The 27943-nt window shown below is 41.2% G+C and overlaps 1 protein-coding gene across 6 annotated transcripts in view; it reads right to left on the bottom strand.

Moving 5' to 3' along the window:
* The window catches only part of fhip1aa (FHF complex subunit HOOK interacting protein 1Aa), a 132200-nt gene that overhangs the window by 61579 nt on the left and 42678 nt on the right, over positions 1-27943 (bottom strand). For 4 of the 6 annotated variants that reach the window (XM_052010118.1, XM_052010117.1, XM_052010119.1 and 1 more), the window contains one exon: positions 1034-1265. In XM_052010118.1, coding sequence (XP_051866078.1) covers positions 1034-1135 — 102 coding nt within the window. In that variant the 5' untranslated portion in view covers positions 1136-1265. Of the gene's footprint in view, positions 1-1033; positions 1266-3707; positions 3798-4032; positions 4083-27943 lie in introns of those variants that run through there. The other 2 variants (XM_052010122.1, XM_052010120.1) reach the window with 2 other exon arrangements.

Below are 27943 nucleotides of genomic sequence, written 5' to 3'. Positions count from 1 at the left end.
CATTTTAACGCCAATTGTACTCGGTTTGGCAAACTGGATTAATTTTTAATGACAGATCATTGTATGAAATGTCAAGGCACGTCAGCATGTACAGTGGTGAATTAATGTAAGAACCGTATAAACTACAGAAAGCCACCCATAGGCTTGTCAAATTTCAATATCAAATTAATTTGTCTTTGATTGTGAGCCCTTCTGTTTCTAAAAAGATTGTTCACAAAATCAGCATAATCATTGGAAGGTCGTTGAATAAACCAGCAGCCTCTGATTGTCAATGCCTTGATATTTCTGAGGAAGTTATGTAAAGAAACTGGAATATGGTAAAATGAACCCTATAACAATTCATTTCTAAAACAAAAATGCACTGCCCTGATATAACTCCTTTAAAGTGTTCTAAGATGCTACACGGTGGCAATATTAAAGAAAATTTGATACCAAGTCACATAAGGGAATATTAGGACAAGTAACCAAAAGCTTGATCAAAAGGGAAACATTCTGAAGTATTTTCAAACAGGAAAGAGAAGTAGAGGTATCAAGGATCTTCTGTAGAGAATTTCAGAGCTTGGGACCTTAGCAGTTGCCAGTAGTGGAATAGTTAAATTTGGGAATGAGTAACATACAAGTTAAATGAACACAGATATCTCAGAGGCTAAAAGGCTGCAAGAAGTTACAGAGAAAGAGAGAGATGAGACCATAGAGAGATTTGAAAACAAAGGTGAGAATTTTAAGATCAATGTGCTGCCTAATCAGGAACCGCTGTAGATCAGCAACTGCAAGGGGCAATGGGTAAATGGGAGACGGGGCAAGTTAGACATCAAAGTTTTGAATGCTGTCAAAGCATCATAAGAATTGTGGATATAGATCAAAAAAGGTTGTAAAGGGGAGAAGGTAATGTTTGAATCAAAGACCTAACTCTGGAGGCTGCTTCTACCACCTTCCCAGGATCCACAAGCAGTGCTGTTCTGGTAGCTTTAGTCTGTCCTTGCCCCAGTACTTATAATTAGATAAAAGAAATATCACCTTTATACAGACTCACCTGAGCCCAATGGTTTTTAAACACAATGGTGCAGGTTTCCGAGTCCACTCCTGAGAGACTCGGGGCCTGTCGAATCTCCTTGTTCATGGCAGCTGAAGCCATGTTCTTCAGCAGATCAGTTTTAAACCATGCCGGAAAAATGCCAGCAGAACATATGTCGCCCTTTTCTGCTAACCCACAGTTCCAACAAACATGCTGTACCAGATCTGTCTAGTTTAAGATCCGTAATGACCTGAGAAAGAACAAATATACATACACATAAATGCATGTTAGCTAGTCCACTTACTAAACAAAAATGCAACTGATCATTTTAGATGGAAGCCCACAGCCAAGTCCTTTTGGCTTCACAACTTGATTTTCTAAACCCTTTAAAATATTCTACTTTGTAATTTTTCCACAATAAATTGCAGTAAAAGTTTGCAGAATGTTAACGATTTCCCAATCACACCAAACAGAATATATTTTCTTCAGCTTTTATCTCATCCCACTCTACCAGTTAAGGCCTCATTAGCCCTGATCACAAATTAATCCAATCACAAATTAATTACATTGGTCAATTTGGTTCATTTGCAGAAGATTAAGTGATCAGACTCACATTAATTAGTTTGGTAAAAACTTTGGTATACTTTCACCTCAACCAGATGGCACATTTTGGGTGCAATTTCCCCATATTTCCACACATTGAGGAAAGTTCAGGCTAAGATCATTCATTATTCAGATATAAAAAGCAAAGTTAAAAAAAACAATCGTGTATACTGTAGCACTGTACACACATGGGGATGGTGGTTGAGTTTAGTAACAATTCAGTTGATACTGCTTGGCTAGACGAACTGGCATTGTGACGTTGATGCATTTACCTTTTACCTCTGAACCAGATACTGGAAATGCCCAAACAAAGTAGAACTGAACATTTGTGATGTCCAACAATTGCTAACAAGGTGAGAGTAACCGACCAACAGAGATTACAGATCCAATTCATTCCGTTTCTGCTGCAGTATGTTTGTCACAGCACCAATGGCCAGGAGTTAAGAAATACTAACAATTACTAGATACTGCACTTAGGGCAGGTGGGAAGTTAATTTAGAAATTTTCAAACCCAAATCCAACCCACCTACTTCCGGTTTTAACTGAGGTGAGGCAGCACATGGGCTAACAACCTACTTTCAGGAGAGAGAAATTTTATTTTGTTTTGATACTCCTGCTTTAATACCAGCCACCTTGGGAGTCAGAAGGAACAATGGGTACTAAGTACCATTGGATTAAGTGGCATGACAGCACTGCTTGTGGCCACAAAAAACATGCTCTCACCTTCCCAGTGCTCCAAGCTTAGCCGAGAACAACTCATGTGAATAGAAGCTTCCTTTCACCTGCAATTCAATACCATCCAAATCTCCTCCCCAGCCTGCAACCTTCGTCAAAGTCAAGTTTATTGTCATATGCATAAGTACATGTATACACAGGTGCAATGAAAAACTTACTTCCAGCAGCATCACAGGCGTATAGCATCATATAAGCAGCATTCCCAAGAAAACCATAAATTAAACACAAATTATACACAATTTTTACAAAGAAGAACACAATTAGAACAAAAAAAAACACGAAGTCCATTTTAGTGCAAAGTGATCAGGGGCGTGCTGATTGGGTCAAGAACCGAATTGTTGAAGGGAAGTAGCTGATCTTGAACCTTCAGACTTCTGTACCTCCTGCCCGATGGCAGCTGCAAGAAAATAGCAATGGCCTGGATCTTTGATGATGGATGTTGCCTTCTTAAAGCAGCGCCTCATGTAGATACTACCGATAGTGGGGAGGGATGTGCCCGTGAAGTATTGAGCTCCCCTCCTCCCCCAATCTTGTTGGGCTACTAGTGACTCCCTGACATCTGCCACCAGTATTGGTATTAGTTTATTGTTGTCATTTGTACAGAGGTACAGTGAAAAACTTGTCTTGCATACCTTTCGTACAGATCAATTCATTATACAGTGCATTGAGGTAGTACAGGGTAAAAACAATAATAGAATACAGAGTAAAGCATCACAGAAATTTAAAAGTGTAGAACGATTTAAAGTAATGAGTAGATCTGCAGAGAGCAGCTTGCAATGAGTTGCCACGCTCCGGTGCCATCCCGAACCTCCATTAATCCCCAGGTTCTCTGAGACCCCCCCACCGAATCACCATTCTCTCTGGGTCCACAACTGATTCAATCCAAACTCTCACCAGAAGCCTGATCTCTCCAGAAACCAGCCCTCAAACCACTCTCTATGACCCTCACCATTGTTCTAATAAGCTTGACATCTCCATTCCTCTGAGTCCGTCAGCTACCCCACTCTCCCCATGCTCTCCAAATGAATCAATTGATCTATCCTCTGATCCCACCAAGCCCTCTAACCACTGCTCTCTACACCCTCTCAAATGATGTTCTTGCTAATCCTCAACATTCAATCTCTCCAGCTCCCTGTCAATATCCCCCAAAATTTGTCAATCTCTAAAATCACTCCCTCACGCTTTTTCCGGCTCCCTACTTGAGCTCACCGGCAACACCACCACAACCTATCCAATATCCACCATCAACATCCCCAGTGAGTTACCCGCAGAATAGGTCTACCTCCCCAGTAGCAACCCACCATCTCACTCACTTGTGGAACAGAATCCAAAAACAGTAATTAAGTCCACTCACTGAATTCACAGAAAGTGAGCAGACTATTATGATAGTGACATCCAACTCCAATCCAGTCCCTCAGCCAACATCAGCATATTTTTTCCCAACAGGGTTCATAGAATTGGACCTCAGAGTGGTCATCTTTACCATGTAAGAATTAGCGAGCTGTGTTTCCTCCACTTCCCTCCAGGAGCTGAAAATCTAGTATCACAAAACAGTCCACCGATCACAATTTCTAGAATTCAACACATTATGTTATTTAGGGCTGCCATTCTGGTCTACTACAATGATTATTTAGCTGCCACTGTCCTTCAGGAAGAAGTGAAGAATCACGTACAAATACCTAATTAGCTCCAAGAAAAATAGAAATAATGTGGAGGTCAGGACACAGTCCCCTGTGTAGATCTGGGCAACACTTCCAGTCAACTGTTTTAAACCATCTGAATGTGGTTTTGGACACAGCAGGCAAGAATTACTAACATTCTCAGTGTTAACTTTGCCTTCTGTTGTCCTCCCTGATGCACACAACCACCTCAGAGAGGCACAGTGCCAAATCCACTCCAATACTCACAGCCTTGCCATTATAAAATCCAGTTTGGGAAATTCGCAGCTGGTGGGTGAGTATCCAGAGCTCCCCCGATGGTTTATGAATTTCTCCAGTATGTAGGCAAACCTGAAAACCTGGATACAGAACCCAAGATGAAGAAAACTATGATGCTGGAGGAACTCAGCAGGCCAGGCAGCATCTGTGGAGAGAAGCAGGTGGTCAATGTTTCAGGTCAGGACCCTTGTTCAGGACTGAAGATAGGAAAAGGTGAAGCCCAATATAAAGGAGGGTAAAGCAGAGGAGTGATAGATGGACAAAAGAGGGGAGGCGGGGTGGGCACAAGGTGACGATAGGTAGATGCAGGTAAGAGCTAGTGTTAGGCAGGTGCAGGGGAGGAGGGGAGAGCAGATCCACTGGGGGATGGGTCAAAGGAGGAAAGAAAGGGAGGTAGAAAAAAGATAGGCTAGGAAGAAAAGAAGAGGCATGGTTGGGGGTGGGTGTAGGGATTACTTAAAGTGGGAGAATTCAATGTTCATGCCTTCAGGCTGCAAGGTTCCAAGATGGCAAATGAGGTGCTGTTCCTCCAGTTTGCAATTGGACTTCTCCTGGCAGTGGAGGAGGCTGAGGATTGACATATCTCTGATGGAGTGGGAGGGGGAGTTGAAGTGACTGGCAACGGGGAGATGCAGATCGCAGTTATGGATGGAGCGCAGCTGTTCTGCAAAACGGTCACCTAGTCTGCGTTGGGTCTCACCAATGTAGTGGAGGCCCCACTTGGAGCACTGAATGCAGTAGATGATATGCCTAACGGCATGAACATTGAATTCTCCCACTTTAAGTAATCCCCACCCATGCCTCTTTTTTTCTTCCCTTTCCTAGCCCGTCTCTTTTTTCTACCCCCCTTTTTTTCCTCCTTACCTTTGACCTATCCCCCAGTGGATCTGCTCTCCCCTTCTCCCCCGCACCTGCCTATCACCATCTCTTACCTGCATCTACCTATCACCACCTTGTGCCAACCATTCCTCCCCTCTTTTGTCCACCTATCACTGCTCTGCTTTCCCCTCTATATATTGGGCTTCCCCTTTTCCTATCGTCAGTCCTGAAGAAGGGTCTTGACACAAAAAAATTGACTGTCTGCTTCTCTCCATGGACCTGCCTGGCCTGCTGAGTTCCTTCAGAATCATAGTGTTTTTCATCTAGATTCCAGCATCTGCAGTCCTTTGTTTCTCTAGTATTACAGAACCCAAGTCTGTACTTATGTATGCAGAGTTAGCTAAAGTCAGCCAGCTGAGTGGTAGACTAGGCACTAGTTGAGGTGCGAAGATATTCCACTGGGATCTCAGGCAATGATTGTCTTTCCATCAATAATCAACAAATTCCTGCATGTAAAAAAATACTTCCCAGGACTGAGCATGAAACGTAGTAATAAAAAGCTAATTAATCAACTGTTAAACACTTCTGGGAGTTCCAATGCCATGAAATGTGCTATACAAATGTAATCCTCTTTTCTTTCTAACCTCCCTTAATATAAGTTGATTTCAGTGTTTGTTTCTTTAACAGATTTAATTCTTCAGTTAATTGTCAAATTTTTTGTGTGAAGACCATGAGGCAGGAGGTACAGAAGCCCGAAGTCCCACACCACCAGAACAGCTACTTCTCTTCAACCATTCAGTTCTTGAACCACCCTGCACAACCCTAATCACTACCTCAGTACGGCAATACTGTGACCACTTTGTACTACAATGTTCTAATTGTGTTCTTTCTTGTATACTTCTGTATAATTTATGTTTAATTTATGTTTTTCTTGTGAATATTGTGTTTCTAATGCCATGTGCCTGTGATGCTGCTGCAAGTGTTTCATTGCACCTGTGCATACATGTACTTGTGCATGTGACAATAAACTCAACTTTGACTTTGATCTTGAAGACATTTTCAAAGAAATGATTAGGTGAGTAAATGGATAAAGTGGGAGACTGATGACATTTTATTGAAAAAATAGTTAAGGATATTTGTATTACTAGCAAGGCTACCCATTAACAACCTATTCCTAGTTGATAACGAGCAGGTGTGGTAAGCCTTCCTCTGGTGAAGTGCTGACAGAGACAATTTCCATGCTTTTGTTTTAGTAAGAGTAAAGTGTCAAAGTCATGATCTCACAATCTATTTTCAAGGTTCACATAAATACTTTATAATTTATGTCATTCTTTCTTTGTTTTAGTAACTAAAATCTCTCATGCTCAAAACAACAGCTTAAACAAAATACAAATTACAAAAATATATACATATCATAGTATGTATTCATTTTATCCATTTCCAGTGCATTTTAAAGCCATCAATAATGTTTCACGTAAGGCCTGTCACCAGACCTCAGAGTCTGAGCTTGGACGAGTTCCTGAGTTAGATTTCAAGTTGTCTTATGCAATTTCAGTATAAGGTTTATTGATTTCCCAGGTTGCACCAAACTGCTTAGTCAGTAAACTATGGAATATTTTTCTTCAGTTTCCAGCACTTTATGCTTAACATATTTTCTTCTTCATTTAGGATCAAGAGGACATATTCAGAATGTAAACTTTTTTTTTGAAATATACAATTTCTCTATGCAAAAGGGAAAAACATAATGGTGTTGCAAATTTCATCTTGTGTTTTCTATACCAAGAGGCAGGGAAAGATAATAAATTCTGTTGTCAATATTTCTGAAGGAGGTTCCTTTTCCACAGATAAGTTCTGAAGATGTTAATTTCAGAAAGAAATAGAAGGCCTGATATTCAGCCAGATTGCCTGTCTGTGGTCAGCATTTGGGAAGGAAGCAAAAGAGATCTCACTCATCCTGATACTTTTAGGCAGAATCAAATAGACAGATATGGGTAAATAAGAACATAGAAAACATGCCCTTCAAACCATCAAGATCTTCTACCACAAGACCATTTTCCGACACTATTCCCATATCCTTTGATTCCAAACATCTATCGATCTCCGTTTTGAATGACACAATAACTGAACCTGCACAGCTGAGCAGAGTAGAAAAATCACCACGTTCTGTGAGAAGAAATGTTACCTATGTCCTAAACAGCCTGGCCCTCATTCTCAAACTGTGCCCCCAGTCAGAGACTTCTCAATCAGAAGAAACATGCTCCCTGCATACAGCCTGTCAATCCTTTAAGAATGTTGTAAGTTTTGTTGAGAGCTCCTCTCATTCTTCAAAATAGAGTCCCAGCCTTCTGAATCTTTCCTAATCTAACAAAGCCACCATCCCCAGAACCAGTTCAGTAAATTTTCATGGCACTCCCTCTGTGGCAAGTGCACAGTAAGGTACATGACGGGGGGGGGGGGGGGGGGGGGGCAGTCCAGTCTATGTCTACTCCAGAAATTCTGTCCTTTTTCCCCCCAATAAGGCCTTAACAAAATTCTTGTTGTTTGTCTTCATCAATATACAGACACTCCAAACACCAGTGGTGATACCTAATGGCTAAATACAGTTACCTAACAGCCCATGTTTAAAGGGTGGAGTTCAATGAATTCAGTGCTCTGATCAACAAACTTACATAAAAGGGCTGTCTGGATTAAAGAACTGAATCTAGCAATTAAAAAAAGGTGCAAGATTTTTTTTTAAAAACTGGAATATGTTCAAAGGAAATAATATCATCCAAACAGACAAGTGAAAACAATGGCAAGTAGGCTTTGCGAAATTAAATAAAAACACTTTTCAAGAGAGGCACTGACAATTTACTTGACTGGTTCCGGGGATGGTGGGTGTGCCAAATTAGGAGAGATTGAATAGACTGGGACTCTATTCTTGGAATCTTACTGAATGAATCCATGCCACAACTTCTGATGATCAGAGCTGCTTCTGCAATGTGTGTTCCAAATGCTTAATTTACAAAGATTTCTCATAAATTTACAGATAGTTATAAAAGACCACAATATGCCACTAACAGCAGCTATTTCAGATAAATGTTATTCTTCCAGTATCAACTTAAAGTACAGATAAAGCCAGCAGTACATGATTTTTACAATTCACCCTCCCAGTAATATATATCCCATATTTTTAATAAGAAATATGCCTTTTATGTGAGTGAAGAGAGCTCCACAGCACTAAAAAAGTTAAAAATGCTACTCCCTTTGCCTACATTGAATAAAATATACAATGAGTTCATGCATCCCTGTTACCAAAAAAAAACCATATATAATAGTACATAACATTACCTTGTTCACCAATGCAAAGTAAGGTTTATCATTCCTTAGTGACCTTGCAAAGCCATAAATAGGTGAAATGCAAAATAAATAATGTCATATGTGTGGGCTACTTGCTTGCTTCAAAATTAAAGGTTTATTAGTTACAGTTCCCCCAATCTCTTTGTTTTAACACATAGGTAATCACTTTTTTTTCTGAACTCTCATTGTTAATGGGTTTATTTTATAGTGGTTGATAAATCATAATGCATATTATGACAAGGGAAGTTTCCAGTTCAGTGGTTCATAGTTCTGCTACTCTCTGGCAATGCAATAGGACTGCTCAATAAAACATCTGATAATAAATGTTAGCATTCCACTGATTTACAAAATAATCTGTTTGTCAACAAATCGCTACTTTTCAAATTACTGTTGAACCCCAAGTTACGCAGAGGATACGTTCCTGAAAAATACGTTAAAGCCATCTAAACCCAAGCCACTAAGTCTGTGAAAAAATACGTGGATAGGCACCTGCTACCAAGATTTAATCATTTTAATTAATAATAAAAGGATGTTTAAACACAGAATAATGGGATTAACAGTCCAATTAAAACCTTGTTTATTGAGCCACAAAGAAATCTCTGGGCTGGGGGAACAGCTGTGTAGCAAAACAAAGCAGTGACAAACGAGTCTGTAGGATCAAGACGATCTGTCATCACGTGGAGGAGGTGGTACACAGCAATAGGCCACACAAACTGCGCAACACAAGTCTCACATCTCAGCACTGAGCGGTCACATTGCTTGCCCCAGACAACCTAACACCAGCCTTTATTTGTCAGTGGGGCTGAATCATCGCTGCAGGAGCATCAGCAGAGGACTGGGTTTGTGTCAGATTACCAGCACCGCAGTGGGGAGGGCAGGGGTTTGTGTCAGGTTACCAGCACAGAAGTGGGGAGGAACTTTGAATTGAAACTTTGGTCAATTGATACAATGCACTTTATACATGCATCAGTGCAACTCAAAACCATATCTGATCCCCCAAACTTAACTATGGCTGACTGTAATACTATAACAGTTTCAGACATACTCAGGAGTGTTTAAGTTTAACATATTCTTGATGCAGTAGGACCTCTAAATAGGTGCTGAACGACTGGTGTGAACTGGCGGGGATGGAACATTGTTGTGGACAGCCTCAAATAGTCCAAACAGACTTTATAAATTCTTATGGTGTTCTGTTATCTAGGTTAACATATCACATCCTTTTCCTTCTAACACAAATATACATGACCAGTTCTGCAATAAACTTAATGCAAATCGTTAGGCAGATTTCTACTACAGTTAAATCAAGGCCTTGTCCATTCTCTCAGGTGGGCACAAGAGAACCCAAGACAGTAATCTGAAGAAAAGCAGAGGATCTTTCCCTGGTGAAAATAAAAAAAACTGTAGATTGTAGGAAAACTGAAATAAGAATGAAACTGCTGTTAACACTCAGCAGATCAGCCAGCATCTGTGGAAAGAGAAATAGAGTTAACATTTCAGGTTGACAATCCTAGGTCAGAACTGGGAAAGACAGAAAGCAAGTTTGTCTTAAGTTGCAGACAGAGTAGGGGAGGGCATAGCTTTACCAACAGGACAATTCCAACAGCTCTGCATTTTGCAGGTTTTACATTCCTTTGTGTTTTTTCTTCCTAACTGCCATCACTAACCTATCGAGCAGATAACTTCATCTACAGCTCTTTCTCATAGTAACCCTGGCCTCATCCTCTCAGAGATATTCACATTACATCCATTGTCCTATCCATCGCTCCTCCACACCTTCTGCAACTTAAAATTAATTTGCTTTCTCTCTTTCACAGGTCTGACATGGGATCTTTAACCTGAAACATTAACTCTCTTTCTCTTTCCAAAAATGCTGCCTGGCCTGCTGAGTGTTTCCAGCATTTTCTGTTTTTTTTAAAATAAACTCTCCTTGGTGTCCTGGCCATTATTTATTCTTCAAGCAAGATGAATTTAAAAAATATTCAGTTTTTTTTACACTATTCTTTAAAGACTTTGCTGTCACGGGCCTAGAAATTTGACTGTGTAATGCTCAAAATGTTGGTATTACACAGATAAAAACTGAAATAACTAATTTTATCCATGTTTCTGAGTGATTTGGCATCACTTCTTAATGAGTCCATAACTCATTAAGAAGTTATCAGGGAGGTATCTGTAAGGGCATGCAATGTATGCTTGCATTTTTGAGACCCCCACAATGCATCCACTTATGGGAAAACTAGTTAGAAGCTCATGCAGGTACCTGCACTGCTCTCAGAGTCAAAGTCAGGGTCACCCTCACACTTTGAAACCTTGCCCCAGGATCTTGCTGATATATGCCACATATTTTACTTTGCTGCTCAACACTGCATCACAGAAGTGATAAATAAAATCTCTACAAGCACAGTGGGGAAGCTTGGATTTTTGATAAAACTGAATTTATGCATTTGCACCACTCTGATCACTTCGCACTAAATGGACTGTTTTTGTTTTGTTCTAATTGTTTTTTCTTGTAAAAATTGTGTATAATTTATGTTTAATTTATCCTTTTCTTGTGAATGCTGCTTATATGATGCTATGTGCCTGTGATGCTGCTGCAAGCAAGTTTTTCATTGCACCTGTGCATTTGACAATAAACTTGGCTTCGACTTTACACCTGGAAGGGGAAGGGACATTTGGCTGCATTCCACTGTTTTTCAGAAACCTGTGCAGATTCCTCTGTCACTCTGGAAGGACCTGCGATGCCCTGCAATCTCTGGAGTCTGCTCAATTTTTCTCAATTCTCCCCAGTAGCTAAAAGAGTACTGGCTGCATTGAGCTGTGACTCTACAGAGAGGTCAGAGGTGGAAGGCAGGATGCTATGAGCAATTCAACTCCTAGCACCCAATGTTTCTAAAACATTGGCATGAGGGACCTCATTGGCACAATTTTCATATTCACTTTATTAAATATCTTTTTGAAATAGTGTTACGGGGATTGCTGATGCTGTTTTACTGCAAGAAATTTAACAGGGGAGACAAAATTCGATGTCATCACTCCCTGATAACTTCAACAATAATTCAGTGGCTGTAAAACACCAAATCAGCACAAAAAGTTTTGAACAGGTTTCTAATGTGCAAGCTGACAGGAAGAGAGTTGTACATCCAGAAACGTACATTTGGAAATGCTGTACTGAATGTCGAATACATTAGTGCTAAAAACACATGGAATCATGAAAGACACTACATGAAATGAAGTCTCTTTGTTACGGGTACTGTTCATTTGTCACATAACAGACACTGTCAGAAATAATAGAAAATATTTGCAAATTCTGCATAAAAATAAAAGCAGCTTCCCAAGCAGTGAGCACTTCCACACTATTAGGTGATCCCAATGCACTTTACAGTCAATGAGATGCATCTAAAATGTTTTAGTGACAATGGATACTAAGAATCCATGTCCGGCCACTGTCTGTAAGGAGTTTGTACGTTCTCCCCGTGTCTGCATGCGTTTCCTCCGCGTGCTCCGGTTTCCTCCCACCTTCCAAAGACGTAAGGGTTAGGAAATTGTGGGTATGCTATGTTGGCGCTGGAAGCGTGGCAAAACTTGCGGGCTGCCCCCAGAACATTCCACGCAAAAGGATGCATTTCACTGTATGTTTTGACGTACATGTGACTGATAAAGAAATCTTATCTTAAACAAACCATCTTTTCAACCAAAACAGTTTTATAAGAAAATCAGTGGGAGAGAATGTAGTAGGCAGCCGAACCGATAGCAGTTATTCTACACCATCCCCCAGATATTGTGGGAAATAACAAACCTGCGTCCAATCACTTCGTGGAATTCTGTTACTCGAACCCCGCAAAGGCCGGGACCTTGGCCCTCATATGGTAAGATTACATCTTTTTATTCCTTCTCCTGCAAATTGTGATATGATTTTGATGTACAAAAAAAACTTGAAGATCACCATGTTGAGCTTGTTCATTACATGAGGGGTATTAATCTATTTTGTTTCTAATAAAATAATAATGAACAGAGACAAAAAGAGCTCCCCTGATATCCAAATTATATGTTTGAGGCTCAGCAAAAAAAAAGTTAGCCCAGAATAACTTAACTCTTGGAAGCAGGTCCTACACTTCACTAAAACCATAAAACTCAGTATAATGGTGGTAAAGGGAATGCTTAGCTTTGGCCTCTAATATGAAGCAATGAAATCTCAGATGATCAAGTTATACCAAAGCAATCTGCTTAATACTACAGAGAGATTCAAATGAACCATGCCTGACACTGGGAAATAGATACTCGAATTCATCATGAATTTTACAATAGCATAAGGGAATAAGAAAGTGAGGTGATGAAAATTATACTCGTTAAACTTTGATTGGTTAAGGAGAAATGAGTAGATGATAGTTCATCCCCTGCAATATACACAGCACCAAGAGTATAACTTTTTACCCTAAATATAGAAATGCAGGCTTCCAGGAACTAGGTCACCTTTATCCGCAGAGAACTGCTCATATCCCTTGAGCAAAAGAATTCAACAACTAACAGCTATCTGCTCATGTAAATGAACACCAGACTCTGCCAATTATTCCCTAAATATGGTGTTAGATGAGCTAAATTTATATTGAAATTAGAATCAAAGCTTAATTTTTCCCCAAGTTTTACCCCAGTGAATTGAGATTTAAATTTGGTAAATAATCTACCAACAGTCACCGCAGAAAGTCAGAGGGGTACAAAGTTGCTTTTGCTCACTTTCGGAAGCAAAAGTGATGGTGTTGCCATTGTGCATTGCAAAATGGAGACCCAGAGTTTACCAGAAATTGAGCCCCATACTAACAAGGCAGCGAACTGCTGGTCGCCATTGTTGTGACTATCTAAACTGAGCCACATGGAAGCTGTAACTGTGAGATGTAAAAGTCTTTACTGAACACAGCAGCTCTTCTGGAGAGAATCTAGTTCTCCTCTCCTCACACAATGTTTCATACTTTTTAAACACAAAGGCAGCAATAAATGATTAACTACATTTACAATGGCAATAATTACTTAACTTTAACATTTTGAATGCAGACAGGTAACTGCAGAATTATATATTTACAATGGTAGCACATCCCAGCCAGCAGAACCCCTCTGACTATTCAAATACTGGTGGCTGGTCCAAAAGCTTCTATGAGCACAAACTCCAGACACCCAAAATATACCGCAGCAACAAACAATCTGCTGGAGGAACTCAGTGGGTTAGGCAGCATTTGCGGGAGGAAAGAAATTGTCAACATTTCAGGTCGAAACCCTGCATCAGGACTGAGAGTGGACAGGCAAGGTGGCCAACATAGAGGGGAGAAGGGGAGTGGCAAGAAAGGATTCCTAGGTGATTGGTGGACTGAGGAGGGGTGTAAGATGACAGGCAGGTAGTGCTAGGTAGGGGAGGTGAGCGGGGGTGGAGTTAGAAGACTGGCAGGTGAATGATAGATGGAGGTTTGGTTACAGAGCTGAGGGATGGCTCTCTGAATATACAACTAGCCAGAATATTAAGTGACAAAACAGACCTGTTCTGAACTGCACATTAAGTGGCAGGGATATGCCTTTAACAACGTGTTATTACATTTCCTTAATGCCCTCCCTGATCTCATCCTGAAGTTTTCAATGATCACAATTAACAAGAACATTCATCTTTGGTCTTCCCCTGCATGGTTTCAATGGTACAGAATCAGAATGTCCCACACCCAGTGATTGGTTTCAATAGCCTTGAAGTTGAATTGTGAACAGGTTTTATTTCCTGAAGACTGGTTCTCATTTTAATTCATTTCTGTTATCCATAATTTCATAACTCCAAAATAATCCCTCACAGTCAGTGTACTTCACTCAGTGGCAAAGATCAAATTTAAGCTTGCAGTCTGAGTTGCACTGGCTCCCAGTTGTGAGAGGGGAGGAGGAAAACTCCTTGGGAATTGGGAAGAGGGCAAGCAAAGTTGCCAGCTGACCACAGCAGACCTGGAAAGAGTACCTGATTCCACAGCAGAAGCAGCAACAAATACTTCCCTCCTTTGCTCTGGCAAAATCAATTACACCCTTTCAGAAACAATTAATTGGGACTCGGTTCACGCTGCAGTGTCTATTTTCCACAAGTTAATAAATGCCACTCAGTAATTCAATATCGTCCGCTTACAATAAAGATTGCATTGGACTGTAAATAAGCATCAAATTTTGAGTTAAACTATTAACTCAGATATGACACTGGCAGCAGAGCCAAGTTAACCAGCAAAGGTGGGCAAAACCCTAACTTTCCTTTCCAGGCTCAAAGAGTGGCAGTTGCCTTGACAAACAGTGAAGATGATCCATTAAGACACAATATAAGTGGAACCAGCATGGTCTGGCCAATGCTGTTCGAGGCCCTGTGCAGAGCCCTAATTGTCGCCATTGCCAGAGGAATATTACTGCTCCACCTGTCCCCACAAACAGTTTGAAAGGTGACATGCTTAGGCCTAAATCCCCATTGCTCTTCCTCATGGCTTCACCTAGTAGGAAAGCCACAGCAGCTCCCCCACTAAGACAGGCAATCATTGACACCTGGTAACATTGTCATCAAGACATTTATGGAAGGTCCCTCCTGGTTATCCTTTCTGAGATGAAATAATGCTGAAATGAAAGACAACAAGAGGTTGCAGAAGAGAAACAAAGGACTGCAGATGTTGGAACCGAGGTGAAAAAACAACAAGATGCTGGAGGAACTCAGCAGGCCAGGCAGCATCCGTGGAGAGAAGCAGATGGTCAATGCTTCAGGTCAGGACCCTTCTTCAGGAATGAATATAGGAAAAGGGGAAGCCCAATATACAGGGGGGGAGAAACAGAGCAGTGATAGGTGGATGCAGGTAAGAGATAGTGATAGGCAGATGCAGGGGAGGAGGGGAGAGCAGATCCACCAGGGGATGGATCAAAGGTATGAAGGCAAGCGCCCCACGGGGGGAGGGGAGGAAAAGAAAAGAGGCAAGGATGTGAAAGTCGACCTGCACTGTAATAAATCAGACAACAGCAGAACCAAAGAAAATATGATTAATGCTTTATTAGTTTAACGCTAGCAGAAGTGAGGGATACAGGGAAAGAGTAAACAGTGTAACCTGAGCTCTGTACTGAACCCCACTCAGAGATGCACCGGTCAGTGTGTACTTTTATACCCACTTCGTGAGAAATCTTCGTGGGAAGCTGCACTTACTAAGGCAGTTGCTTACAGCAAGCTTTTAGCAAAACAAGATATGTCTTAAAAAAAACTTCTTTCTTTCTCACCCACACCTGGACCCTTTTCCAGTCACCCCATGGCAGGGCATTATCACACCAAGGGAAGAAAGGCTGCATACCATTAACCTTTACATTGCCAGTTGTTAACCCTTGCATGTCCAGTTATCTTTTACAAGGAGAAAAAAGATAGGTTAGGAAAGAGAAGAGGCATGGTGGGTGGGGCGGGGGGGGGGTGCATGGTGGAGAGGGGTTGGTTTACTTAAAGTGGGAGAATTCGATGTTCATGCCATTAGGCTGTAACATCCCAAGACAGAAAATGAGATGCTGTTCCTCTAGTTTGCATTTGGACTTCTTCTGGCAATGGAGGAGGCTGAGGATTGACATATCAATGATGGAGTGGGAGGGGGAGTTGACGTGACTGAGAACAGGGAGATGCAGATCATGGTTACAGACGGAGCACAGATGCTCTACAAAACGGTCACCTAGTCTGCATTTGGTCTTGCCAATGTAGAGGAGGCCACACTTCGAGCTCTGAATGCAATAGATGATATTAAGGGAGATGCGGGACTGAAAGGACTGTTTGGGTCCCTGGATGGAGGTGATGTAGGGGCAAGTGTTACACCTATGGTTGGGGCAGTGCAAAGTCCCAGAGTGGGATATGGGGGGGGGGGGGGGGAAGGGGAGGGAGGGAGGAAGGGAGGAAGGGAGGAGTGAACTAGGGAGCCATGGAGAAAGCGTATGAAAGGCAGAAAGGGGTGGGGAGGGGAAGAATGCTTGGTGAAAGTTGCAAGAAGTTGCAGAACAGTCAGGGCATTGAGTACAAGAGCCGGGACATGATGTTGCAGTTGTACAAGTCGTCAGTGAGGCCGCACTTGAGTACTGTGCACAGTTTTGGTCATGTTATAGGAAGGACATGGTTAAATTGGAAAGAGTGCAGAAAAGATTTACAAGGACGTTGCCAGGACTAGAGGGCCTGAGTTATGGGGAAGAGGTTGGCCAGGCTAGGTCTTTACTCCTTGGAACACAGGAGAATGAAGGGCGACCTTATAGAAATGTTTAAAATTATGAGAGGCATAGATAAGGTGGATAGTAATAGTCTTTTCCCCAGGGTAAGGGAGTCCAAAACTAGGGGGACATAGATTTAGGGTGAGAGGGGAAAGATATAAAAGGTACTCGAGGAGCAACTTTTTCATGCAGAGGGTGGTGAGTATATACAGAACAAGCTGCCAGAAGAAGCGGTTAAGGCAGATACAATGGTATCATTTAAAAAGCATATGGATAGTTACATGAAGGGGCGGGACTTAGAGGGATATGGGCTGAATGCAAGAAATTGGGACTAGCTGGGTGGGCACCGTGATCGGCATGGACTCTCTGGATACTTCCTAAATATTGCAAAAGTCTCAGCCTCCAACATCTTCTCAGAGAGTGCGTTCCAGATTCCACCCACTCGAGTGAAAAAAATTCTTTGTCCTGACTCCCCTAAACCTCCTACCCCTTGCCTTAAATCTAGGTTTTAGACACCTCTGCTATAGAGAAATATTTCTTACCAGCTATCCTATCTATGCCCCAATAACTTTGTACACCTCAATCAGGTACTTCCTCGGCCTCGTCTGCTTCAAAAGAAAACATAGCCTGTCCAGTCTCTTCTCATAAATGAAATGCTCCATCCTGGCACGATCCCAGTGAATCTCCTCTACACCCTCTCCAGTGCAATCATATCCTTCCTATAGACTGGCAAACAGAAATACATGCACTGCTCAGCTGTGGTCTAACCAAAGTTGTACCATCATCTCCCTACTCTTATATCCTACATTCCAGCTAATGAATGTCAATCCTTGGACTCGTACACCACTATTCCCTAGGGTCTTACCATTCAGTATGTAGGTCTTCCCAAAGTGCCTCACCTCACACTTAACAGGATTAAATTTCATCTGCTGTTGCTCTGTTCATCTTACCAACTGATCAATATTGTTCTGTAGCCTAACTCACTCGCAACAAAATGAATTTTCATGTCTTCTGCCCCCATTATACCTAAACTATAATTATATTTGATTTATAATTACAAGTGACCTCCACATTACAGGGAAGGGTTGCGGTCCTACAAAACAGTCCATATCGTGATTTTCCATTACACGAAGCCACATCATTTGCACATCCGTCAAGAAAAGCAAGTTGAAGAAAAATGTTTATTTACTTTTCTTTTCCCCACATGAATTTTGTGAGAGCAAATTTTATTTCCTTACCTCAAATTTTTGGGTGGCGACTGGGAATTCTGTAAAGGCAAATTTCTGTTACCCAAACAGCTATAACGTGGGGGTCACCGGTATTTTTGAAGTACAATGACTAAACTTGTTAATTTTTAATGTAAAACGTATTCCTTTCATTGGAACCAATTGTGTGGAGGCAAGAGCAATTCGTGGCCAGTGTTTTTATATGTGTTTAGTGCTGGGTGATCAAAGACTAATTTCTTCCCCATTTAATTTTACTTTTAGCTTTTCAAAGTGTTTACCAGAGGGGAACGGAGAGCATGGAAATGACACTACTGACAGTCCGTACGGATAAAGCAAGCCATTCAAAGGCAGGGTCAGCTATCTGAAGAATTGGCTTAGATTCTGCAAGGAATCTGTGATTTAAAGTTGGCCACGTGACCATAAAAGAGCTACAGGGCAAATCTGCCACCCAATGCATTACTGTAATGATGAAATTAACCACTGTCCTCAATCTTGGTGTCTCATGTTCCTTACAGGAACTTGAAGGTATTTCTGTTGTGAGCCAAGTTGCTCTGCCATGCTCCTTTCAGGATTTAATGAAACTCCTGGATCAGCACTATCACAATATGACCTCTGGCATTCACCAGCACCAAGAAGAAAGTTGATTCCTTTTCAGTTTTTTTGGCATGAGGTCCACTCATGGAACCCATAGAGGATGCTTCTTCTGACTTTCATCCTGAGAGAAATTGTAAAGTCATGACTGGTAATGCAAGGAATTTTGTTAAACATCCCAGTTTCTGGAGCGTTTAAGTTGGAGTCACTAGAATATTTTAGAATTGAAATAACAGGATTGATTTTTAATCGGTGATTCCTGGCCTGTGTGCACAAACCATAAAATATGCAGTATCTTGCACTATTGTGATATTGCCATTTCTCTACAGCTACTTTACCTTTTCTTCTTGTTCCAATCCACCATGAGCATTACCACATATTCTTTATCTTCAGTGACATGAGGTAGTGAGAGTCTTTTCCTTCAGTGGAACAGCAATAGTGTACACAGTCCTATTGTTGCCCAATCATTGCCTTGTAGTACAGAGTTTAGAAACAGTTTCCATGACAATCTTTGAAGAGTAATAATTTATAAACACTTTTAAAAGACATTCAATACACATTTCATGTCTCTGTTTGCACAAGAGTAATATACTTCACTTGATTCCTCCATTAAACAAATCCATTCCATACTCAAACAGCGGGTGATTAATTTCCTGAAACCAATGTTAGGATTCCTTTTCACAGATGAAGACAGGGCATGACTGTTTTAAAACTGTTTTTTCCTTTTGTGACTAGGTTTTCCATTCTTGTTTCCTCTGCCCCTCTTCAAAAGGTATTGACTTCTTGGTTATTATCCAAAGATCAATACCTTACACAAGTGACCATGTTTAAACCCAAGTATATAGGAAATTTCACCACAGGAGGAAGCCCTGACAGGTCCTTGTCATCACTCAGTTACCAGGAGTGGCCCCAGACTAGTAAATCAGGGGTCTGACATCCAAACTGTGGATGTCAGCTATCTCAGACGCCGATGGGGGAAATGGCTGAGATTTATCTAATGTATATACCATGGCTCTTCGCTATAGTAACCAGTTGGAACGTCAAGTCAGGAGACAGGAACTTCAATAGAAGACTTATGAGTGAAGATATCAATGTGGCGGTTGCTGTGAGTCAACCAGTGCAATTACATAGCAACTGTTAGGTGGGGCAAATTCAAAAGCTTTAACTGCAGGAGTACAACTTTGTCCCACATATTCTCAAGTGTGGAATAGGAAGGATGGTGGAGTTTATGTAATTGCAACACCATTCTATGTATTAGTAACGACTTTGAAGTAAGAATCCATATGATGCATCACTTCATCACAGATTATTTTGACTGGATATTAAAAAAACAAGTTTAATTATTACGTTTAGTAGAATGTTATATTTCAATAATGGAAATTGAGGGCACAGATCCATTGCAAAGACCACATTAAAAGAAACAAATGTCTCAACTGCTTGTTATTATGTTGTAAACATAATACTGATTTCTTTGGTATCTATGAAAATAACTTTTCAAATATATAACAAGCAGTGGTTAGTGCTGCTACCTCACAACTCACGCAACCTGGGTTCGATCCTAATCTTTGGTGTTGTCTGTATGGAGTCAAATGCACATGAACACAAGAAGCTGCAGAGAATAGTGGACTTAGCCCAATACATCACAGGCACATCCCTCCCCACCACTGGTAGTATCTACAGGAGCAGCTGCCTCAAGAAGGCGACATCTATCACCGAAGATCCCCACCATCCAGGTCATGCCACCTTCTCCAGCTACCATCGGGCAGGAGGTACAGAAGTCTGAAGTCCCACACCACCAGGTTCAAGAACAGCTACGTCCCTTCAACCATTCGGTTCTTGAACCAACCTGCGCAACCCTAATCACTACCTCAGTATAGCAACACAATGACTGCTTTGCATACAATGGACTTGGTTGTTTTTTGTCCTAATTGTGTTCTTTCTTGTAAAAATTGTGTGTAATTTATGTTTATGTTTTTCTTGTGAATGTTGTGTATCTGATGCTCTGTGCCTGTGATGCTGCTGCAAGTAAGTTTTTCATTGCACCTGTTCATGCATGTACTTGTGCATATGACAATAAATCTGACTTTGACTTTGATGTTCTCCCTGTGGCAGCGTGGGTTTCCTCTGGCTGTTCTGGTTTCCTTCCTTGTCCCAAAGGCATTCGGGTTGGCAGGTTAATTGGCTATTTACTGTAATAAGCCCTCAGGGTAGATGGGTAGCAGGAGATTTGTAGAGAGTTGACAGAAATGTCATGGGTGATCATTACAATTGTTTCTACTTCATGATGTGTAGGGCTTTGTAAAAGAGCCAATTTGGATAGAAAATTTTTATAACATCATCTGACACTAAATCATAGCTGAACTAGTTGTGGATGACAAACATTGACGAGTGTACTTCTGTGACAAATGACACAAGTAATTGTGGAACTCTATGAAAATTACATTCTCGTAGCAAAGCTAGTTTCAAAAAGATAACATTCCATGATTCTCTTTCCAACTTGTACAAAACAACTCACCCAGCCTTCCTGGTCCCATCATAACCAGCCTTCAATGGCTTCCTTTCCCCAATACTTTCTTTTAAGACCATTATTTTGAGGAAGATCATGACAACAATCTTGCCTTCAATCCAACTGTCCCAAGTTCTATCCCATCCAACTTGCCAATCATCCTCATACATGTCATCACTTCTCCAAAGTATCTCAATCTGAACTCTGGCCTCTCTGTCACATTGTGTAATATCTCTGGACAGAATCATAAATAACATTCTCAACAGATGCATTATTAAACCTTGTTCTTCTTAACTTTCCATAAGTTTTGACATACTGGACCATAACCTCCCTCTCAAACCTCTTTCCTATGTTGTTACACTGTGGAACTTTCCTTTACAGTTTTGTGCCTATTTATTCTGGCAAAGCATCTCAACAACAGCTGCTATCCTTGTCTTTTGCACCTTTACCCCTCAACGTTTCCATGGGTCTACAGTTAACCCATTCTCTTCCTCACCTACCTGCCACCTCTTGATTCCATCTTCTATACACATGGAGTCACGGTCAACTTGTGCACAAATACTGTCAACATTCAGGTCTTCCTCCCACCAGCTCCCTTAAGCTATCATAATCACCACGCAGCCAAACTGTTGTCCTCTTTCAGTGACAGATATCCATGTCTAATGTCCTTCTGACCGAACATTTGAAAATCTAAGTCATCGGTTCCAAACCCATCTTTACTTTACTGTGTTGCCACCATCAGCTGCTCAGCTTGTACAACATGAAATGTCTTTGAGTCAGATAGTACTAGGTTTGGACACTACATTTCATTTACCACCAAGAAAGACTGCTTATTTCCCAGTATTGTCTATGCCAACCTTTATCTCAGCCTCATTGCTGTCAAATTGCACATCTGTGAAATTCTTTTTGCCACTCTCATCCATCCACATTCACCCTCCATAGAGTCCAATGTGCAAAACTTTACTATCTTTATCTGTTCACGATCACTCATAACCTCACCACAACATTCTCAGATATAACATATCCTCTTGCCTCTTTTTTTTAAAAAATCATGAGTGATAGACCATTCAGTTGATTTGGTGGCAACGAATTTTGGTCCCCAACCCACCTTTCCACACTTGCCGATGATGTTTAAAACTTAAAGAACTAACTTCCACTATTTAGCATTTTCCCCATGTCTCCTCAAAATACTTCATGGTGAATGAAATATAGTCATTGTTTTTAATGTGGGAGACTACAAAAATTTATTTCTAAACTACAAGGTCTCACAAATGACTGTAAGGTGGTCAGCTAGTTAAACAGAGCACTGAGGTTTTTTATATTTAATTGAAAAAGCAGAGAGAATCTGTTTGACACCTCCGCAGAAGATGATGCATTGGATGTGTAGCATTCAATCAGAAATGCACTGAAGTATCAGTTCAGATCGTGCACATTAGTGCCTGTAATGGACCTTAAATTCATGACCTCCTCATCAGGCAAGAATGCAATGATTGAGGGAACACTGAAGGTAATATATTGTTCACTTAAATTTTCCAAGTAATGTGTGGTTGGATACAATCGGCAGATCTCTTTGAACCAACATAACCACTATTGTGACAACAAAGTACTGTCTCCATATTCAGCATGTTTATCAGTAGGTCACTATTCAATAGTGTTACATTCTCAAGCACTGGACATTGCCACATCTCCATTCAAACCTCTGTCAATACTGCTCAAAGATGGTACCAAATTAACTGCATCACCTGGATACTCTTGGTCTCCAGCCTATCATAGACATTCCCTTTGTTCTCTCCACTTCTCTTCCTCTCAATTTATAACAGGCTTGTTTTCTCACTTTCCCCAGTTCTGATGAAGTACCATTGAGCTGAAAGGTTAATTCTGCTTCTCGCTCCACAGATCCTGCCTGACCTGCTGAGCATTTCGGGCATTTTTTGTTTTCACTTCAAATTTCCAGCATCTGATTTTTTTTTGGTGGGGGGGGGGTTAAATGCTTATTTCAGCTTTGAGTAAAGTAACCATGTCAGTTGACTAATCCAGAGGTTTTCAACCTGCAGGTCAGCAGGGGGTCCACGAGCAAGCAAAGGAAAAAATGGAAAAGCGACCTGTTACAAAGACGTAGCTTACTTGCTTGCTCCAGTTTACCACTATTCAGAAAAATCGGCCTATCTATTCTATCTGTTATAGACGACAATCTTAGAGACTTAGACAGTGTTCCCTTCTGGTAAGCTGCCGCTTAATATTCGATTTGTGTAGTCATAGTAGTCAGTAGTGTTCACTACTCACTACTATTCTGTTGTGCACTGTAGTGTTAGCGAAACTGAGTGACGTTGTTGGTGTGCCTTAATAATATTGCTTACTTACCATGCATTTATGCCACTGTTAAACGAAAAGTGCACAAGCGTATAAATTTTAGATCAGTTTTGATAATTTTGTTTATCAGTAATAGTAATTAAACTGTCCAGCGTGTATTGCTGAGTATGGAGAAATTTCTGAAGAGAAAAGCTGACCAGAAACCAGAAGATTCTGATGACGAAGGGGATAAGGGTGACCGAAAGAGAAAACAACGCAAGTACAATCCGGAATACATTTCATATGGCTTCATCGTAGTGGGGACAAATGCGGACCAACCTCTGTGTTGTGTGTTTGCAAATACTGTCCAACAATGCAATGACACCAGCGAAATTGAAGCACCATTTAACGTGCATCCAGATATTGCCAGTAAGCCGAAGGAATATTCTGAGCAGTAAAAGGAGCTGTACCTCAAGCAGAAAGGCAAAATGACAGCCTGCACCACTGTAAATGAGGAGGCTCTTCGCACATCCTATTTGGTAGAATTACGACTAGCACGTTCCAGAAAGCCTCACACAATTGGAGAAGAGCTTATACTGCCTGCAGCAGTAGATATGTGCGAAGTTGTACTGGGTAAAGAATCCAGTCAAAAGCTGAAAGCCATTCCACTGTCTGATAATACAGCAAGCAGAAGAATTGACGATATGGCAGAAGGTATACAGAGCCAGCTGATAGCACATCTTCAGCAAGTCAGATTTGCGATTCAGCTCGATGAAAGTACTGATGTTGCCAGTGCTGCGCAGTCGTTGGTTTATGTTCGATATTGCTGGGAAGGAGAGGCTTCGGAAGAGTTTTTTTGTTTTGCAAGGTGTTCCCAGGGCGTACAGCCGGTGAAGAACTTTTCCCATTGTCATGAACCAGCAACAAAAGAAACACACTGAGCATGATTCAGTGTTAAAAAACTATTTTATTAATTACTACTTATGATAATACGTAAAATAAAAGTAAAAATGTTAGTATGTTAGAATTCAAAAATGTTAAACCTCGAACGTTAACCCCAAAACTAAACTCTTCGTGTGTGTGTGTGACAAAGTCCCAAACTCCAAGTTCCGGAATGGTTCTTAAAGTTCAGTTCCGCAAGCCATAAGGTGAAACATGAGCAAGGGCTTCTTCAACAACCACCGTTGTCAGAAGATAAGACGTAGATGTAGGGAAACATAGAGAGAGTAAATACGAAATCCAAATGTTCCATGATGGAACCCAAACGACACTTCAGTGTTTACTCGGTAGTGACTTCCTCACCCCGAAAAGCATCCGAATCGTGGTCGTCCACACATAAATACCTGTTTCCTTCTTACAGGTCAGCAATAAAGTGAACTCCACCAGATTACTTCCAACTTCCATACACGGATTTCAGTGGCAAACACAGTTATTGTTTCTCATCCATCGATAGAGAAAACAAGCAGGCTGGTGTCTCTCTCCCTTCTCTCTCTCCTTCTTCTTACTTCTTCAACAACGTCATTACGTCCTTTATCTTCTATTGACGTAAGCACGCCCCACACACACATACACACACACTCTCTATCTTAAAGGGACTTTCACTGAGTCCATAACACCGTGTGCTTGACACTTTTTTTGTACGATCAGCATTGGCGTGGACACAATGTATTGGAGTATGCACGGATGGTGCTGCCGCAATGACGGGACTGAAGTCGGGTCTAGTCGCATGAGTGAAAGTAGCAGCTCTACACGTAGCAGCAACCCACTGCATGATTCACCGTGAGGCTTTGGCTACAAAGGATATGGATGAAAATCTTGCGGATGTGTTTTCCACGTGCATTAAAATCGTTAGCTTTATCAAAGCCAGGCCACTCAATCATCATTTGTTTGAAAACATATGCCGTGAAATGGAAGCTGAGCATAAGCATTTGTTGCTACATACAGAAGTCAGATGGCTGTCACGAGGCCGCGTTGTGCAGTGTGTATATGAATTGCAAGATGAACTGCTCATTTTTCTACATGAGCATAACGGATCATTGGCACAGTTCTTGACAGATGAGACGTGGGTTGCCAGATTAGCTTATCTTGCAGATATTTTCAACATTTTGAACAGCTTAAATCTATCATTGCAAGGACTTGGCTCAAATGTTCTGAAAACGCATGACAAAATCAATGCCTTCCAGAAAAAACTCCGTATCTGGAAGGGAAGATGCGAGCAAGGCGTCTATGATATGTTTCCGTTGCTAGCTAACTTTCTGACAGTGAACGAGACTAAGGCAGAGGCCATTGCGAGCACCGTTTTGAACCATATTCAACAGCTGTCACATTATTTCCATGAGTATTTCGGCGACAATGACGTGAGCATGTTTGATTGGATTCGAAATCCGTTTGAATGCATGCTTACTGATTTAACTGGACGTGAACAAGAAGAATTGGCTGAACTATCATCTGACAGGACTTTGCGCTTGCAGTTCAACCGAATGTCACTGTTGTCGTTCTGGATAGCACGTTCCCAGGAGTATCCACTGCTGTCCGGCAAAGCCGTCAATATTCTGTTACCATTTGCAACCACTTACTTGTGCGAAATAGCATTTTCTGCAGTCACTGCCATGAAAACCAAATACAGATCAAGACTGAATATTGAGGATGACATACACGTATGTTTGTCGCACATATCACCACATTTGGACAAACTCTGCAGTGCAAAACAGGCACAACCTTCACATTGAACTGAACACTGAAAGACACCGCTGGTAATTATCGGTGATTGAAATAGTCACTATTTCAATAGGGCCTATGTGCAGTAATTTAAGTGTTGTATGCATAAATTATCGATTGTTTGATTTTGTGGGCTTTGGGGGTCCGCCATCTAACAAGGACATGCTCTGGGGGGCCACAGCATGAAAAAGGTTGAAAACCACTGGACTAGTCCCTCTGTAATACAAAACTTTTTTTTTGTTGGGGGACACCAACATTGTTCAGTGCCCAGGTCCACATAACCAAAACCAAAAATTAGTTACAATAATTGTGGTTGATAAAAAAAGGTTTTTTTTTAATGGTCTTTGTTCAAAATTACTCAGTTGATAAGCAGAGTTCAGCAGGATTAAATTACAGGCCTTCCACTTCACCATCCTTCATCAGTCAGGGCAACGAGGTTAGGAGTAGGGACATTTTATGTTGCAATTATACAAGTCATTGGTGAGGCCACATTGGGAGTATTGTGTATAGTTTTGGTCACCCTGTTATAGGAAAGACATTGTCAAGCTGGAGAGGGTGCAGAAGAGATTCACGAGGATGCTGCCTGAATTAGAAGGCCTGAGTTATAGGGAGAGGTTGGCTATGCTGGATCTTTATTCCTTGGAGCATAGGAGAATGAGGGGTAACCTCACAGAAGTTTATAAAATCATGAGGGGTGTGGATAAGGTGGACGGTCATAGTCTTTTCCCCAGGGTTGAGGAGTACAAAACTAGAGGGCACAATATAAGAGGGGAGAGATTTAAAAGAGACCCTAGAGGTAACTTCTTTACACGGAGGGTGTGAGTACCTGGAATGAGCTACCAGAGGAAGTGGTTGAGGCAGGCACAATTGCAACATTTAAGAGGCATTTGAATAGGTACATGGAGGGGAGGAACTTGGAGGGTTATGGGCCAAACCCAGGCGACTGGGACTAGTAGGGAGGATACTGTGGTCGGCATGGACCAGTTGGGCCGAAGGGCCTGTTTCCCTGCTGTATGACTCTATCCTTGGCCAGGTTCTGACAGGAGTCATGATGGCATTGCTGAAATAGGTTCAATTTATGGCCATAGGATATTCCTGAACCCAACCCCATCAATTTCCATCAGTGAAATGTAAAAATCTGCACATTACTGTCCTCTCTGCTTTGTTCCTAAATAAACTTTACCATAAAGTAGCTGTGAAGTTGGAATACTTGCCCACTTTCTATGTCATAGTGTTAGGGCTGGTCCAATAAATGGTGTGCATTTTTCTGATATGATAAATACTAATTAATACCAAATACTCTCAGGTGCTTAAAACAAGTGAAGAGTCCCAATCCTTCAAGTTTTAATTGTTAAGAGATTTTAAAATCTTTTCCCTCTGAATCCCATCTTTTATTTCCTCAATTCCAATTTCAGTTCATGATCCTACTAAACGTCTTTACCTCCTAATAATCAAGTTATTCCAATGCATTTTGAGTCAGCCTCCAATGGATCCACCAATAACTTTGAGTTCATTGAAAGCTCTGCAGCTCGCAACCTAACTCCTAAATCCCAATTCCCACTCCCCATGTTCATTCATTCGCATCAGCTCCTGATTGAATTACACCTCAGATTTTAAATTCTCAATTTTGTTTTCAAATTCTTTTGCAGCTTCACAACCTCTATAACTTTAATTGCCTTGAATCTTACAATTATTTGAGATTTTTGCACTCCTCCATTACTAGCCGTGAGTAATTACTCCACACTGAAAGCCATCAACTGCAAAGGCTCCAAGGTCTTAAATACCATCCTTTAACCTCACTACCTCTGCCCCATTAACCAAACTGTTGGTCATTTGCTTAACTATGCCATGAGTGGTTTAGGGTCACAGCTTGTTTTGATAATGCTCCTGTGCGGTGCCTTGGGACATTTTCCTACCTAAAACGTACAAGTTGTTGTTGATTTTACATTGAATC

The sequence above is a fragment of the Pristis pectinata genome, chromosome 2 (assembly GCF_009764475.1).
Source record: "Pristis pectinata isolate sPriPec2 chromosome 2, sPriPec2.1.pri, whole genome shotgun sequence".
Classification (NCBI taxonomy): domain Eukaryota; kingdom Metazoa; phylum Chordata; class Chondrichthyes; order Rhinopristiformes; family Pristidae; genus Pristis; species Pristis pectinata.
The sequence above is the reverse complement of the archived record's forward strand: the minus strand, read 5'-3'. Positions and strand labels throughout refer to the sequence as shown.